Source organism: Seriola dumerili, unplaced genomic scaffold (genome assembly GCF_002260705.1).
Source record: "Seriola dumerili isolate Sdu_G_001 unplaced genomic scaffold, Sdu_1.0 BDQW01000018.1, whole genome shotgun sequence".
NCBI lineage: Eukaryota > Metazoa > Chordata > Actinopteri > Carangiformes > Carangidae > Seriola > Seriola dumerili.
Window position 1 is genome coordinate 2,761,755 of NW_019174273.1, and position 16,359 is coordinate 2,778,113.

General features: G+C 40.0%; 1 protein-coding gene across 1 annotated transcript; it reads left to right on the forward strand.

The window, feature by feature from the left end:
* Positions 1-102: 102 nt before the first annotated feature.
* Positions 103-14,394, forward strand: LOC111232337 (protein SON-like). The gene is made up of 20 exons (XM_022759804.1): positions 103-185; positions 648-872; positions 1,563-1,597; positions 1,779-1,978; positions 2,349-2,515; positions 2,982-3,178; positions 3,366-3,642; positions 4,521-4,714; positions 5,487-5,639; positions 6,149-6,324; positions 6,878-7,012; positions 8,357-8,443; positions 9,056-9,271; positions 9,864-9,974; positions 10,543-10,659; positions 11,350-11,497; positions 11,799-11,867; positions 12,594-12,709; positions 13,220-13,321; positions 13,686-14,394. The coding sequence occupies exons 1-20, from the start codon at positions 103-105 to the stop codon at positions 13,761-13,763; spliced, it is 2,886 nt and encodes a 961-aa protein (XP_022615525.1). The 3' UTR covers positions 13,764-14,394.
* Positions 14,395-16,359: the final 1,965 nt, after the last annotated feature.

The window sequence follows — 16,359 nt, forward strand, 5'->3', positions numbered from 1 at the left end:
GGGGTCTTGCGAGACACTCGAAATGGAAACAGATGCGACCCGGAACGCAGTGGGGGACGAAACCGATTCTACCCGGACCCATAACGAGATGCACACTCAAACATGGCGGCCAACATAGAGCAAATATTCCAAGATTTCATATTGAGTAAAATCAGAGAAATTGAAGACCAGAATGAAGACAAATCGTATGTCAACGCAGTGCTTTGTATTCGTCTTATTGGCAGTTAAATACAATCAGCTAACTAGGGAATAAACTGTACAAACATGATAGTTTTCCAGCTACAGAGGCCGGTTATCGCTCTGGTTGCTAAATTTACCTTACAAGCTAACGTTAGCTATATGTTTACACATTTAAACGTAGAGAACCAGCTAGGAGCGGTGTTAATTAATTAATAGTGGGGTTAGCTGGGTGTAAATAAAGCAACGTTAAAAACAGTATGTCAGGACTGGAGAGGTCCTGTTTGTGGTAATGTGGTAAAAACAAGATATTCAGTCGAAGTTTTACTGGTTAGCACGCTAACTTAGATTTACTGGTTAACTTAACTTCTCCTTGGAACAGTTCTGTGGATGAATGAATGAATTGTCTGAGCTGTGTTGGACAGTAAAATCCCCCTTTCTGCCTGTGTGTGTGTGTGTGTGTGTATCAGTGCTGGTGAAGGAGTGGGTGCTGGCAGTGAAATGGATGGGACAGACAAAGCCACTTCAGAGAGAGAGAAACAGGAAGACTTCAGGGAATGTGGGTCACAAAAGAAACATAAAAAGCACAAAAAACACAAAAGTAAGAAGAAGAGGAGGAACCGAGAGAAGGAGGACAAGGAGAGCAGCTCAGAGCCTTTGGCAGAAGTGGAGGGAGGAAGCAAACATCAGTCAAGGTAAATGGTCCTATATAAATAATAACACTGTGGTTCCACCTGAATAATACCATGCATAAACAGGGTACTTGTAACTTCTCTAATAGAGCAAAAACTTAAAAACAAAAACAAAACAAAAACAGCAGTAATCAAATTGCTGAACACTTGTGATGCAAAAGCAGAATAAAGCATCACCAAGTCAGATAACACAGCAGCAATCTAAACACAAACAGCTGCTGTTCACACACAAACAAAGCAAAACAGGATCCTGTTGTGTCAGACTGCACACACACTAAAAGTTAGAGAAATTGGTTAAACTGCTTCTGAACCGGGCACTCCTCTACTTCTGCATTTGTACATGTAAATCATCTTTGGTTTTGAGACTATGCAACTTAGCAAACTATGTAAACTCATCAAAAGTGTGTAAAATATGAAAATGTAGAACCTTCGATAAGATCCAGTGGTTGTCTTAAAGCATTTGAAGCTGGACAGACATTAAAAAATAAAAAACAATTTAAAAGGTTTAACCAAGGGAAAGGGAAAGTCCAATCAACTGTATGTCTGTAAAGTTTGGCTCGTGTTAATGGTTGGGTTTATTTTTGATATCTTTCTGTTGTGTTGGACAAAAAAAAAACGTTGACTTCCTGCCTTTTCACCATTAATACCTGCTTTTCAAATGTGCCTAACTCAGGTTTTATCTTTGCTTCATAGAAGAGGAACACCAACAGAGCTGACTGAGGAGCAAGGTGAGTCTCTGTCTTATGTCATACACTGTTGTGTTGATTGGCTACTCCAATCTTGTACTATGGTTAAAGTACCAGCACCACCATGGAATACTGCTACGTTAAGTCTTATCTATATCATTTCTAGGTTTGCAGTAGTTGTACAAGCTATAAGTATAATTAACTGTATGAGCTGTCTGTCCAGGTGAGGAGAAGAAGAGTAAATCCAAATGCCACAAGCGGCACTCGTCGGGAAAGAGGAAGAAGAAGAAGAGGAAGAGGAAAGGTGAAGAGAACTCGTCAGATTCTGACTCGGAGTATGTGTCAAAGCAGAGTCATAGTAAACGTGGTCAAAGCTTATCGCCAAGGCGACGAGAGGAACTCCCAGATATCATCCCCAAACAGGTAAAAACACCAAAAAAACAAACACATGCTGTGATAATGTTGGCAGTAAAACTTGACCTTAGTTTATTCATACCTAGAATGACCTCCTTGAGGTTGTATCCCTCCTCCACTCAGACTAGTTTCAGGTTCCATCCCTGTTTATCATATAAAATATGAACCATTTGTGTGAATTTTTGTCATAATTGCTGTGTGAAGTCTGGAGTCATGGCTGAAAAGTGTTTTGTGAGGTCACACTGACCTTGACCTTTGGCCTTTGGCCACCAAAATCTAATCAGTTCATCTACATCTGCCCTCATAATGGGATGAAGACAAACAACCTCATGCACACCATATACATCAGTGACATGACGACGTTGTTACCTCCTAACAGGACAGCTCCAACAAAGGAAGAAGAGAAGAGGAAAGTTGCAGCAGAAGGCGCTGTTCCCGCTCACAGTCACATTCCGATTATCATTCACATTCCTGCTCCGCGAGGAGGAGCTCACGCTCCAGGTGTAGACACCACCACCGGAGATCCAGGACTCACTCCCGGTCCAGGTATGAAGGAAAACCCTCACTGAAATGATTCTTGACAGAAATGTGTAAATCGTTTCATTGGTTTTTTGTAATATTCTTAAAAAACTTCTTTGTTTTCTGGAAATTTTTCATTTTGAATTCTCTAAATATTATGACTTAATTCTTGAAATATTACAACTTCATTCTCAAAATTTTTGATTTCTTTTTTTTCCTCAATGTGGCCCTAATACTCGTAGGTCTTAACACATCCTTAGTCATATATTCAGTTTTGGTTCTGCTTTCTAAACATGATTGTGAATCCCAAAATGATATGATTACAACATTTTGCCCACACTTACTGCAATTGCATGATAATGCTACTACTTTAAATACTGTGGGAAAAGCAACAGTCTGGCTGCTTACATGAACAAAGAGGTGTTCGTCATAGTCCCGCCTTCCTCATTGTTGCTTCATCCTGTCATGGTTTGGTTGACGTGGCTGCTGGTAGCTCCTCTGAGAACACGCCAGCTCTGGGTGAATCCATACAGTCGCCCCAGGCTCCTTCAAAAAGCCTCCAGCCGCCTCCGCTGGCCTCCAGCCCGACCCGGAGACACATCCCAGCGGAAGAGCTGCAGAGCCCCGACCAGCGGGACAAGCCAGCAGAGACAAAAGAAGAGAGAGCAGAGGTTACAACACACACACAAGGTAGGACACAGGACCGGACACAGCGTGTGGGTTCAGACTGAACCACAGCTTCTCAGGATTTAAGTGATCATGTGACTTTGACCCAAACAACACAGGTTTAACTGCAGCTTGTTCTTGTGGTGGTAAAATAATGACTGTGTCATATCTTTTAATGTCCAAGAAATGTCTTCTGTGGTCTATACTGAAGCTGCAGGTTGTGGCACATCCCAGTCCATAGCGACTGAACCCAACCAGGCCGTGGAGCCCCCCAGTTCCCCTCAGCTTAAAGCATCAGAACACCCCAGGTACCCTGCCCCCGACGCAAAATCACCAGTGAAGAAGAAGAGGAAAGCAGCCAAATCCCCACAGAGGAGCAAAGAGGGAAAGTCATCGAAAAGGCAGAGAAGATCCAAGTCACCGTGTAGGAGCCACAGGAAGGGATCCAGATCCAGGAGTCCTTCAAGGAGGACAAGGTCACGGTCCAGGTAGAGTGGCTGGGATCTTTCTTTATCAGGATCTTCTATATCCTAAACATAGTTATTAACTAATCACTACCAAAGAGTTTTGAACACTGTCCATCTGTCCATCATGAACTCAATTGATTAAGGTGACATGTTGGACCTCATGTATGGAGGACAAGTGATGTCACAGGAAAAGTAACAGAGCATTTCCTTCATTATATATTTTAATGCGCATTAAAAATAGGAACTGTAAAAAGAATTTATAAATGAACGATTAATCCATCAATGAATACTTCAGATTTAAAAATGGATTTACAAAAACATACATACATAAACTGTCATTAAAAAAAACATTTATAAATACATTTATTAATACATGACTAAATAATATAATTTGAAAAACTATTCAAAAATTGGAATACATACCTGGATTTTCTCTTCAATCTCCATTTCCTTTTTCCAGCTGCTTTTCCTTTTCCTATTAGCTAATTGATTAGCTTAGTCACTTAGCCTCTCCTGTTAGCCTCTCTGTGACACTCTTCGCCTTCAGAGCTGATAAAACCCACTAGCTCTCCAACCAATCAGAAAGCTTGTTACATCCCATGGCCAACTGGGATTGTTTAGCTTGGTTTCGCCAGAGTGTCAGACAAGGGCTAAAAGGAGAAGCTAAGTGGCTAAGCTAATCGATTAGCTAAATAAATGCACCAGTTAACAGTCTAGTAATTTGTTCCTGTGGGTACATGGGACTTGGGGAAGGTGGAGTATTCATGTTGTGTCTTGGCCACCACTAGACAGCACATAACTCACATCACGTATGAAATGACATGATTTCCCATACCACGGTCTCACATTCCACAGTCCGTGCCTGACGATGAAAACAGGATCACATGTCGTCTCTGCAGGTCAGGGGGCAGGAGGGCGCGGAGGTCGCGCTCATGGTCGGCATCGCGGGGTCGGAGGAGGGCGACGTACAGCCAGAGGGACCGCTGGAAACGAGAGCCGAGTCACTCCCCTGTGCTCATCCTCCGCAAAAATAGATCCCCCACCAGGAAACACTGCGCTTCAAACAACAGCCCTCAACGCATCAGTGAACTGGGTCAGATACTGTGAAATCACTCATTTAAATCCTGTAAACTAACTGTAGTGCTGCTTGTTCTTGTTTTCATTATTATTTACAAAGAGGGGATCAGTGTGCTGCATCCGCATTCAAAGAAAACCTGAAAACACTGCAGCAGTGGAAAAAAAGCTGCTTTGATATATTGGGAAAGAAGAGAAGTGGCTGTTTACCAATCACACTGTTTTCTGAATGAAACACAATCAAATTTGCTGCCAGAATTATGTACCTGTCTACATGTTTGCATTAGCAGCTGTTTACTTATAAGTTCAGAAGAAGTGTTGCGAGTTAAGCAACAAACTTCATTCCTCCATTTGCCACTTTGCTTTTATTTCTATCACTTCCTTTCTTATACCAAGGTTAGCATGCTAACCAGCTAGCTCCAGCCTGTTCCGACTGCCTCGTCACTTTCCATTACTGAGTGACTGTAGCGCCCAGGCTGCTCTGAGGAAGTAGAGCTGCTCAGAGGATGTATTATAACCTCTTGACTTGAAGCTGAAGCTCTTGTTAAGACTGGTGAGTAATCAGCTGTTAATGCTAATGTTAGCTATGTAGCGATAGCAAAAACTTACATATAGCTCCTTTAATGCCTTCAGGCATAATGTCTAACATTACTTGCGAGGTTGAGGTACATAATTCTGGCAACATCCACAAGCAACTGATGGTGTGACAAGTTGTGCCGAGGGTGCTAGCTAGATAGATATTTACATATGTCCAGTATAAAGAAACTTCATCCATCTTTTTGTTTCCATAGATAAGGACCAGTTGTTGGAGATTGCCAAGGCCAATGCTGCTGCTATGTGTGCCAAAGCAGGTATGCCCATCCCTGCCAGCCTGAGGTCCACGGTGCTTCCTCTGGCTCTGCCAAGTATGGCCATGAATGCTGCCATGGCCAGTATGACAGCCGGTATGAGTTCAATTCTTGTCTTCTTTCTGCATGATGATCACTGTACTGTCCATCTATCCACAGTTAGTGAGGATTTGTTTAATTTATCCATTATGAAGGTTATAAAGTTATAATGCCTTGACTGAACTTTTTCAAATTTGGCACAAACGTTCACTTGGACTCAAGGATGAACTCATTAGATTTTGGTGGTCAATGGTCAGGGTCACATTGACCTCACAAAACATGGTTTTGCCTTGTTTACATGATATCTCCATAACGCCTTGAGGGGATTTATTCAAATTTGGCGCAAAAGTCCACTGGGACTGGGATAATAATAATAATAATAATAATAAATAATAAACAATAATAACTCATTTAGTCCAGTTCATGAGCCAGAAACAAAGATAAACTGATTAGATTTTGGTGGTCAAAGGTCAGGGTTAGGGTTAGGAACTTGGATCGAACTTGAATTAGCAGCTGTACTTGTTTTTTCTTGCTGTCTTTCTCAGTGTCTCTTATGTCCCTTACAGCCACTATGACAGCGGCCTTGTCTAACATGGGCACTCTGTCTTCACTGCTCTCACTGCCCTCCATCACCAACAAGCCTCCCCCTGCTGCTACTCAACCCAACATCGCTGCTTTGGAGGAGGTGAAGAGGAAAGTGGCGAAGCAGGCCAACAGCATCAGCATTAAGGAGTTTACTGATGTAAGAGCACAGACCTTATATTACGCTTGTTAACCAGATATTTACGATACACCAAAAAATTGTAATGGTAATAGATGTAAAAAATAATTCTCTACCATCTGTAACTACCAATGCGCTATATATGTACATATATTGAATTTCTATATATGATATATATATATATGAAATAAAAACATATATGTAAAAATATATATGAAACATGTTAGAAATTGGAACAATTTCATTCATATGTAGCCCATACAAATATGTATGTTTATGTATGTATGATTATACATATGTAAATATATATCCATCTTAAAGCCTCTCAGTATAGGTTGATATTATATACAGTAAAGTCCAAAAGCCTGAGACATATTGAAAATGAATAAGAATTAAATAAGAAAAACATTATAAACATATAGATTTTTATGTTTATGCTGTTTTAATAAAGAATGAAAATTTTTAATTAAATAAATATTATTAACATGGTGGCAACATGTTATACTGAATAAAAATTCATCATATAGACATTTTAATAAATGTACAACTGAATTTGCCGTGTGTGTGTTGGTAGAAATGCAAGATGATCGTGGACAGTAAAGGAGAGCTGCCGGTGGCTGTGCCTCACATTTCAGACGAAGAGGATGATGGGAAACCGTTTGGAGGATCGGCTCTCCGAGAGCAGAAAGCCATCAGCTTCAGCATCAATGTAACATCCATGCACGGACCACACGGTGTCTTTATATGAGTTAACATATTAATGTGAATGATGGTTTCCTGTCTTGTGAGTGTATGTGAATGTGTGGTGAACACCACTTAGATAACAGTGAAGTATACTGGGTAACATTTCAAAATAAAGCTCAGAAATGACAAGGAAATAATCTAACCACTATTTCACAGTAATAAGTATATGAAACAAATAATATCTCAGTATTGTTAGTATACACCCTTATCCATCAAATAATAACAGTTTGACATATAGGGCCCTATTTTCAATGGCGGTGCAACCAATCCAAGCAGTGCTTCATCCGTTAAAATGAAATTTTCTTGATCCATGGTATTTTGGTCTTAAACGCAGTGTACATGTTGTAGAGGAGGGAGGGGCATTCAAATGAGACCGACACAACATTAGTTGTTGGTATTCCCGGCAGATAATTGTCTTAAATGATGTGCTGAGAATTCCGACGGAGTATTAATGCGACATTAAGGAAAGAAATCTGAAATTTCAAGAATAATGTCATAATTGTATATAAAAAGTCCTAATATTATGAGAATAAAGTCATAATATTACAAGAATAAAATTGTAATTTTTCAAAAAAAAAAGTCATAGTATTATATGAAGAAAGTCGTAATGTTATGAGAATAAAGTGGTAATTTTAGGTTACGTGCTTTAGAGGAGAGATATAGGAAGAGCTGACTTTTTTCTTGTGAAATTATGACTTTATTCTGGTAATATTAGGACTTTTTTTCTTGAAACATTATGACCTAATTCTGGAAATTTCAGATTTGACACAGCAATTATGACAAAGTTTCACACATTAACTGTTAAAACCCACACCATCTGCTTCTGGCTGCAGATTTATGGTGCTTTGTGTTCCCATCATGCATCTCTGCACAATTCAGACAACAATATAATTTCCTGGAGATGGCGTTTGTTTTGTCCTGTTGTTGTCACGGTGATCGGCTAAGGGCATCTTGATTCGTCTGTATTAATCACCACGCCGTCTGTCTGCTTTGTGTTGGTCTTTGCACTTGTGCCATTAAAATAGGGCCCACAGGCAGATGACTTTCACCACTGACTTCTATGGTAGTGTAGAGCGGGCATAAGTATTTTTGCTATGATTTCTTGCAGTGTAATATACCATCATTTATTGGCTCTGTTTGAGGTGTCCTGACATATGATTTTAACACACACCTGCCAGCCAGTAAGTGCACTCTTCTTCAGTGTTATGTGGGGGAATACTTTATTAAATGTAAATATTAAACACTTGAGCGACAGGCTGGAGAAAAATAAAGAGGATGAATACTTTTTCCTCTCTTTTTTCCCCTCCAGAACACGACAGTTCGTCCAGCGGTGCGGAGTGACGCAGGCATCGCCAAGGAGTTTCCTGTGTCGTCAGGATCCCAACATCGTAAAAAGGTCAGATATGAGTCTTATAACACTGTTTCAAAGTTTAGAACTACAGGAAACCTGCTACCTACAACCATCCTGCAGTAGACCTGAGGCAGGTATGGAAATATAATATAAATGCAAAGTAAAATAATGTGCCTGTGTATACAGTGGTATACTTAAGGGTGTTGCACAGAATGTCTTAAAAGGTTTCATTAGTTAAGGAAAAGAGTGAAGTAATTTGCAGCAATGAAAGAGATTTTACAGGGGTAAAATTCTACTGTTTCCATGGAGACCGTTTGTTTTCTCCTATTAGCACTTGTTGTACCTGCTATCTCATCCTCCTGTTGTTTTGAGGGGAACTTCACCCCGGTGAACTTTGGTCTCTAAGGTCAATTTAAGTGACTTTAAGTGATTCCTGAAGTTTAAGACTAAGATAAGGAGAAGACCTGAAATAGTTAAGTGAACATTTTAAGGTGAAGACTTGAGTGTTTTGTGCAACTGTTTTTATTTTGAGGAAACCGTAACTCAGAATGTAAGTAAAATCTTAACCTAAGGTGTCCTTACATCCAAAATGGTTGAGAACCCCTGATCGATGTCACTGTTACAAAAAACAACCGTTTGATGTATTACACTCTCCAGGAGGGCGAGGCAATGGGTGCCTATGGAGAATGGGTTCCTGTTGACAAAACAACAGACAAAGCTTCAACTGCCTCCAGAAAGACCCCGACCACCGTTCCCATAGCGACAGCCACCTCGTCCTCAGGTGAACCGGCGGCAGCAGGGTCACCCGAGGCTGTCGAGCAGCCAGCGTTTGTGCCAGCTGCTGACAGTGTGTTTCCTGACCCACTAATGCAGGTGAGAAGTGGAAGTGTCCTCTCTATGTGCTGAATGAATGTAATGTTTTTAAAATGATGACGGTTTAAGTTTAATATTGACTGATGCATGCATGCAGATAGTCTGGAACATACAGTAACATAATATCATAGCACCTCCAGCTGTACATCTAAATAAATACATGGAGCTATTAACTATGTTTTTTCATCACTTCACACTAAATGGCGGGAACTGATCTGCACTGTAAGATTAATTATAAAGATTGATTTATTACATCACAATGTACAAAAATTGTTCATTGTGACATCCAAATTATTTCTGATGCAGAGCTGCACTTTCTGCCAAAAAGTGCACAGACTTCTACAAAGACAGTATATGTTCTCTTCCGCTCAAGGTCATAAAAATTAGTCTGCAAATGGTTTTGAGTGACCCTCATACACTTCCAGTCCTGGTTCTAGTTCTAGTTGGAAAAAATGACAACTAACCAGTGAACGCATGGTACAATAATCAAATGTTTATTGCAATTATAGCAGGAAGACTCTGAAATCCATAGCTCCTCCATCCTGTGTGAAAATCCTTTAAAATTAAGCTCAAGCTGTCTCTGTCTCTGCAGCCAGTGGACATCTCTCAGGCTGTAACAGAGCGAATCAAAGCTCAGAGGCGTTTGGCGGAGAACCCCTACGATGTCAGTGCCATCTGCATGCTGAGCCGCGCGCAAGAGCAGGTACAATACACACAAGTCTGATTGACTGTTAGTTACAATGCATTATTATGTTGAGCTAATTCTTACTATGTTATATACTTTTGGCTATTTTAAGGCAAAATAATGCATCATTTTACAATATCATCAAATGTAAAATCTGAATTTATAAAGAAAAATAGTAAGAATAGTCAAATTAATGTAGTGGAATAAAAAGTACAATATTCCCACTAGTAGTGAATTAGAATGTAATAAGTACAGTATTTATGTAAATTCAACCACTGTTAACTAAATAATTGGACAGAGGAGATGAATGTGGGTAAAATACTAAAATAAAAGACATTTCTGTCCATTAATAAAAACACAAAGAAATGTAGGATCAAAAATCCATCCAACAAAAAGTGCAACATTACCATCACTTCAAAATAAAATCCCAGCTTCATTGTGACTTCATTGCCTGTTTTAAGTGTGTGTTCACAATGCGTCTTAGAGAAAGCACTGCTGCAAAAAGAGCTATATTGTCTTGATTAGACTGTTGCATCTGATTAGTACTTTGACTCTCTGATCTAATACAAGTGTCCTGTTTTCATAGGTGGATGCGTGGGCCCAATCCAACACTGTCCCTGGTCTCTTCACTGGTTCCACAGGAGCACAGGTCCTCAGCTCAGAGGAGCTGTCCACCAGCGGACCACAAGCCTGGCTGAAGAAGGTAAGACACACACACACACACACACACACACACATAAAATCATTGAGATAGTTTTAGCAAAAACTGAGCATATACCTAGTTAACATAAATACAAAAGCTTTTCTAAGCTCTGGGAATCTCCTGGAAGCTCAATGTAGAGAAAAGAGATTGCAGAGTTCTTGGAGCTTCGCCCATTTTAAATCCACTGTGTGCTCTAAAAACATTTATAGGGCACAAAGGCCATTGAGTGGTTTGATGCCTACAAATAAATCACTCGACTTTCTGATGAGAAGGAACAAGAAAATAACACAAACAACATGAAAATCATACATTTTTTTTGATATGAATATAATTTGCTCTCTGGTATTTATTTATTTCACCTGTCTGCTGCTACCTGCTCTTTCTCCTTATTGTATGTTGTACATGTTGCATGTTTTTAATGGTGTTTTTGTTATGAAGATGAATAAAAAGTGATCTTAAAATCGCATAAACAGCGGCTTCGCATTAATACATTCCTAATGACTTGGCAGCTGAATACCCTCGTCCTGTCCTGCACTCTGACTCTGTGTGTGACTCAACTTGCTACATAACTTAACATTTAAAAGGCTGGGCTTTTTTCTTCCTTTGTCCTTATTTATTCATAAGTTTGTCACTTTCTCTCCTTCCCCTCCCCTCTCCGTCGCTCTCGCCGTGTCTCTGTGTCTCTGTTAGGACCAGTTCCTCAGGGCAGCTCCAGTATCAGGCGGCGTCGGGGAGTTCCTCATGAGGAAGATGGGCTGGAGGACGGGGGAGGGCCTAGGGAGGAACCGCGAGGGCACTGTGGAGCCAATCATCATTGACTTCAAGGTCGACCGCAAAGGTCTGACGCCACAGAATACTGGAGACAGACAGCACATGCTTTACAAGGATGGGATAGTTTTTGCTCCATACATAGAGCTGCATGTCCTGACTCAGATTAGCTTCTGTTCATGTCATTAGCTGAGAGGTTCACATACTTTTTATTTATTTATTAGTATTATTTTTTTGTTTATAATTAGGTTATTAATTCGTTTGTTAAAACTTTAAAAATTATAAATATTTACTTTTAAGGAAGATGGTGAGAATAATGGCGCTAATGCTAATGCTAATGCTGATGGTGGTGGTGATGTTTTGTGTGGCAGGACTTGTGGCTGAAGGAGAGAAGCCACAGAAGCAGACGGGAGGACTGGTGGTAACCAAGGATCTCATGGGTAAAGACACAACAAACAAACACAGTCACAGTTTGTTCAGTGAAAATCAACCTGAAGAGTTTCCTTTCTGCAGCTGGAACCTTCGTCTTTGTTCCACTGCTTCCTTTCAAAAATGAAAAAGGATATATGACCTGCTTTTCATGATGAAAATGAGACAGAACTAAATAAAAGCATTACTATGGGATGGTTCGCCTGATCCATCTCTATAAGCTTTATCAAAGAGGACAGTTTAAAGCCTGTTCTTTAATGTAGAGAGGGAGTCTGACTCCTGAACCCAGGAGCCTGGAGGAGCAGCCTGAGAGCTGAAGACCTGCATTTAGAGAGCGGAGTGTTCTGGTTGGATAATTATTCCTCTGCAAATAATCACATCATTGGTTTCCAACTCCTTTTTTTTCAAGGATCTTAAAAATAAAGAGGAAGTTGCACAGTCACACAGAACACAACATGAAAGCAGCACATGAGCTATGAACCATTTAAAAAAAAAAAACACTGTGAACATCCAGATAAAATAAATTCAGCCACACTGACGGAAGCACATGAGTGGACACGCATTTAGAAATTAGATTTGAATTTGATGTCTTATATCTTGCTAGAAATGCTAGTTGATGTTTATCAGTTTTTTTTTTTCTGGTCTCTTTTTTGGGGATCTGAGACCGCGGAGACTGACCCAGATAAAATTAATAATCATAATGGATGAATTCTTGCCTCTTGTGTGTGTGTGTACAGGAAAGCACCCAGTGTCTGCACTCATCGAGCTGTGCAACAAGAGGCGGATCATGCAGCCAGACTTTGTCATGGTTCACCACAGTGGCCCTGACCACCGCAAGAACTTCCTCTTCAAGGTGAGTCATGTTGATTCTGAGTGTCAGAAGCTTCTGCATCTAACAAATCACATAATAGCAAGAAATTCTCATGTTGATTCTGGAATTTTGTTTTTCTTTCTTCATCAACAACAAAACAACGAGTCATGGCAGCAGCTCAGGAGCCTGGACTGAGGCACAGTGATCATCTGAGCTAAATGCTAAAAGCTCAATGTTCACATTTGAGTTTCAAAACTGCAAAGTTAAAGGATTTTTTTAAGTAAATGCACAAGCTTTGCTTAACTGATCACATAAACATAATAGACAAAGAGATTAATAAAAATAAGTTAAAGAATTACAATATGTAACATGGGGTCAGGTTTAAGAAACTGTATCAGTTGGGTCCATTTTTCCTCCATAAGTTAAACAGCTTGACATGTAGCATGGAATTTCTGAGCACACCATTTGACACTGAATTTTCTTCAGTGTCAAATGGTGTTAGTTTTTATTCTGACATTTACACATGCGTCCATATGTGGGTGTTGTCTCCAGGTGACGGTGAACGGCGTGGACTACCAGCCCCAGACGGCGAGCCCCAATAAGAAACACGCCAAGGCCATGGCAGCTACAGTCGCCCTGCAGGCTCTGGGGGAGGTAATATTACTAATATAACTAATATAGCTAATATAACGACCTAATACCTGCTGCACTGAATGACTGGACTGTTGTGCTGCGTGTCCACTCAGCTTCATGCATCTTTGCACCATTTAAAATCCTGATGTTCATTGTAATATTGCATTTGATGACCACTGTTCAACCCATGTTAAAAAATCTGGGTGTAATCATAGATGAGGATTTTAGTCTCAGTGGCCACATCAAAGGTGAAACTAAATCTGCGCCTTGGTATCTCAGAAACAGCTATGATCAGTGACTGTGTCTAACCAATCAAACACGTTAGCCTTGTCTTGATTCATAATATATTAATAACGTATTCATATGTGTTTTATTTTGTCGCAAGGTTCCTGTTGATGGGCCGGGACTCTACACCGGCCCCGTCTTCACTGCTGCTTCCACCGGCCCCCTGTTCTCCACATAGACGGTTCGACGATTCGACTCTCACCTTCAGTTGCGGGACACAGACAGACCAGCCAATCGTTTCCACTCTGGTGGCTTATTTATACTGTAAGACATGAACAAACACAACAGCTGAGAACCGTGAAGAGCAGTCTGGCTCCAGATGGCTCAGAGTGTCTTTGAATCAAAGCTGCTACTGACCAGTTTTATACCTGCCAAACCACACTAATGGTTTTTAAGTCACTATATTTCTGCCAGGCTTTTAGGACTGAGAAAGAGAAAGAGTCTCCATCTCATGCTAAAAGTTGATGGCATGTATTTATGTATCTTATGTGCGTATGATGACATTTATAACATAGTAGCATTTCAGCCTGATGTATATTAGCTTCCTTTAATCGAACCCTCGACCGGACACAAGTTTCTTTGCAGTAGATTTGTTGTTGGTTACATTGAAGCAGAGCTGAGTCGGGCTGTTGAATGAGAAGTTCTATCTGTAGATGAGTGTGTTTCTGTTGGTCCTGGTACTATATATATATATCGATATATATCGATATATATATCGATATATATATTTGTGGCCTGGTGTCCTTCTAACAAAATGTTTCTCATACAAGATGCTGTTAAACTTTGTGGAACTGACCTTCTAAAAATGTGTAAACACAAAATAAAGATTATATTTATAATATGGTGTAGAAATGGTGCTTCACCCACCCACTGTCAATCCACTGTTTGTCTAAAGGCATCATTGACTCTTAATCTGATGATTTCCCACACATATGTCATGATCATTTTTTGCACTGGGCCGGGCAGTAAAAAATAAATGCTTTATTTATTTTCTGAAAATTGTGAAAAACACAACTGACTCTAAAAGACATTTTGGTCTTTTATATTCTGAGCATGTGGAGATGATTCTTCATCTGACCTCTCATAAACTTGTAAATCTAACTATGGTAAGATCTTTACCCTTTACCAGTTATAAATACTAGTATCTCATAATTTCTTTTAATCTAATAATTTAGATTTATAATTATAGATAGATAGATAGATACATACTTTATTTATCCCCTAGGGGAAATTCATGAATCTTTATCTCACAATTTGACTTTATTCCATAATTTGAACATGATAATTATTATTATTATTTTGATCAAGGCGCTTTTATCTTATTTTTTCTTTTACTGGTGGAAATGGGCTTCCACAGATATCTGCTCAGTCAGCACATAAAAGTTTTTCGGTGTCCTTGCAGTGATGCTTTTCATCCAGCAGAGGGAGGGCAAGGACTGACCGGAGACTGACAAGCATCATTTACAAGCTCTACAACTGTAGCTGATGTCATTGAGATGAACTGCATATCATTATCTGGTATATGTCTGATATTTAACTTCACAACATGTCATGTCATGTATTTGCTCTGTTAATGTCATTAATGTCTATAACGTGGTTTTGTTTCCTCCTAAGATGATTTTCTTCTGTGACACCATCAGGACAAACTTTACATTACAAGTATGTAAGAAGATCAGAATCAATACCTTATGTTCACGTTTAGTTTTTAACTGTGTTGGGACCTTTCTTATCCCATATGTATGACACATGAAATGATTTACAAGTAGAAATGTCAAGTTATAATACAGACATTAACTCTGGATTTCTCATTTTCTTCCAGCTCTCTCTCCTCCCCCTTTCCTCCATCCCCTCCTCACCACCTCCTCCTCCTCCTCCTCTGTTCTCTGCTGTTCTTTCTTCCCCGAAGAGCCGCTTGCTTTTCACACTGAAGAATGGAGGAGAGAGGTGAGGAGTCATCGGCTTTCTCTGTCAGGGTCTTCACTCTGCAGGAGGAGGTGAGGGCTGGAGAGGAGCACATGGAGACGCATGAGGAGGTAACACTGGAGGCTGCACACTCACAAATACTTTATGCTGTACTGGTTTCTTGTGTGCCTATAAACACATCTCTCGAATGACAATGTTGGGTTACTTGTAGAGTTGACAAGCTGTGTCTGGGTTTCTCTCATTCTGGTACTGTGGAGTTTGACGCTTTGAATTGCACTTCCATTTTTTTTTTTTTTTTACTGTAGTTCTAACAGAATACAGTAAGTACAAAAATGTTTTTCCATTGTGTCTGCTTATGTTTCAGACCCACTTTGTAATTAACTGACATCATCTTTTAAAGGTCCATATAGTGTAAAGGTCTCTGTCCATGTGTTGTTTGATTATAAAGCAGGTCTAGGTTCTGTATTAATACTGTGAAAGTATCAAAGCCTCAGTCCGCAGAGAAATGTGCACAGCTTGTATTTAGAAACTGAGCCTTAAAACCAGCCGTTAGGACTTTGGGACTGACTTCTTTTTTGTGATGTCACAACAAAGCAGTCACCACTCTCAGCCACGCCCCAAGTCCCGCACACCTGGACCCACCATCCAACTTTGTAGGATTTAGTTTCTCTAAGTGCTTACCTGAATTCCTAGACCCTCAAGGAGCTACCTACTCCTTTTTTCCTTTGTTTTATGTACTTCCTTTTTTTCTTCTTTTTCTTCTTTTCCTTGATTTCCCATCCTTCTTTCTCCCTTTTCAGTTATTTCTTCCCCATTCACAGTAGGCACGCCTTCCCAACCTGAGAAAAATA

Bases quoted from the DNA above. Each gene is read 5' to 3' on its own strand.
- LOC111232337 (XM_022759804.1), top strand. From the start codon at position 103: ATGGCGGCCAACATAGAGCAAATATTCCAAGATTTCATATTGAGTAAA. The intron at 3,643-4,520 runs GTAGAGTGGCTG...TCGTCTCTGCAG, and splicing joins AGGACAAGGTCACGGTCCAG to GTCAGGGGGCAGGAGGGCGC. The intron at 9,272-9,863 runs GTGAGAAGTGGA...CTGTCTCTGCAG, and splicing joins TTCCTGACCCACTAATGCAG to CCAGTGGACATCTCTCAGGC.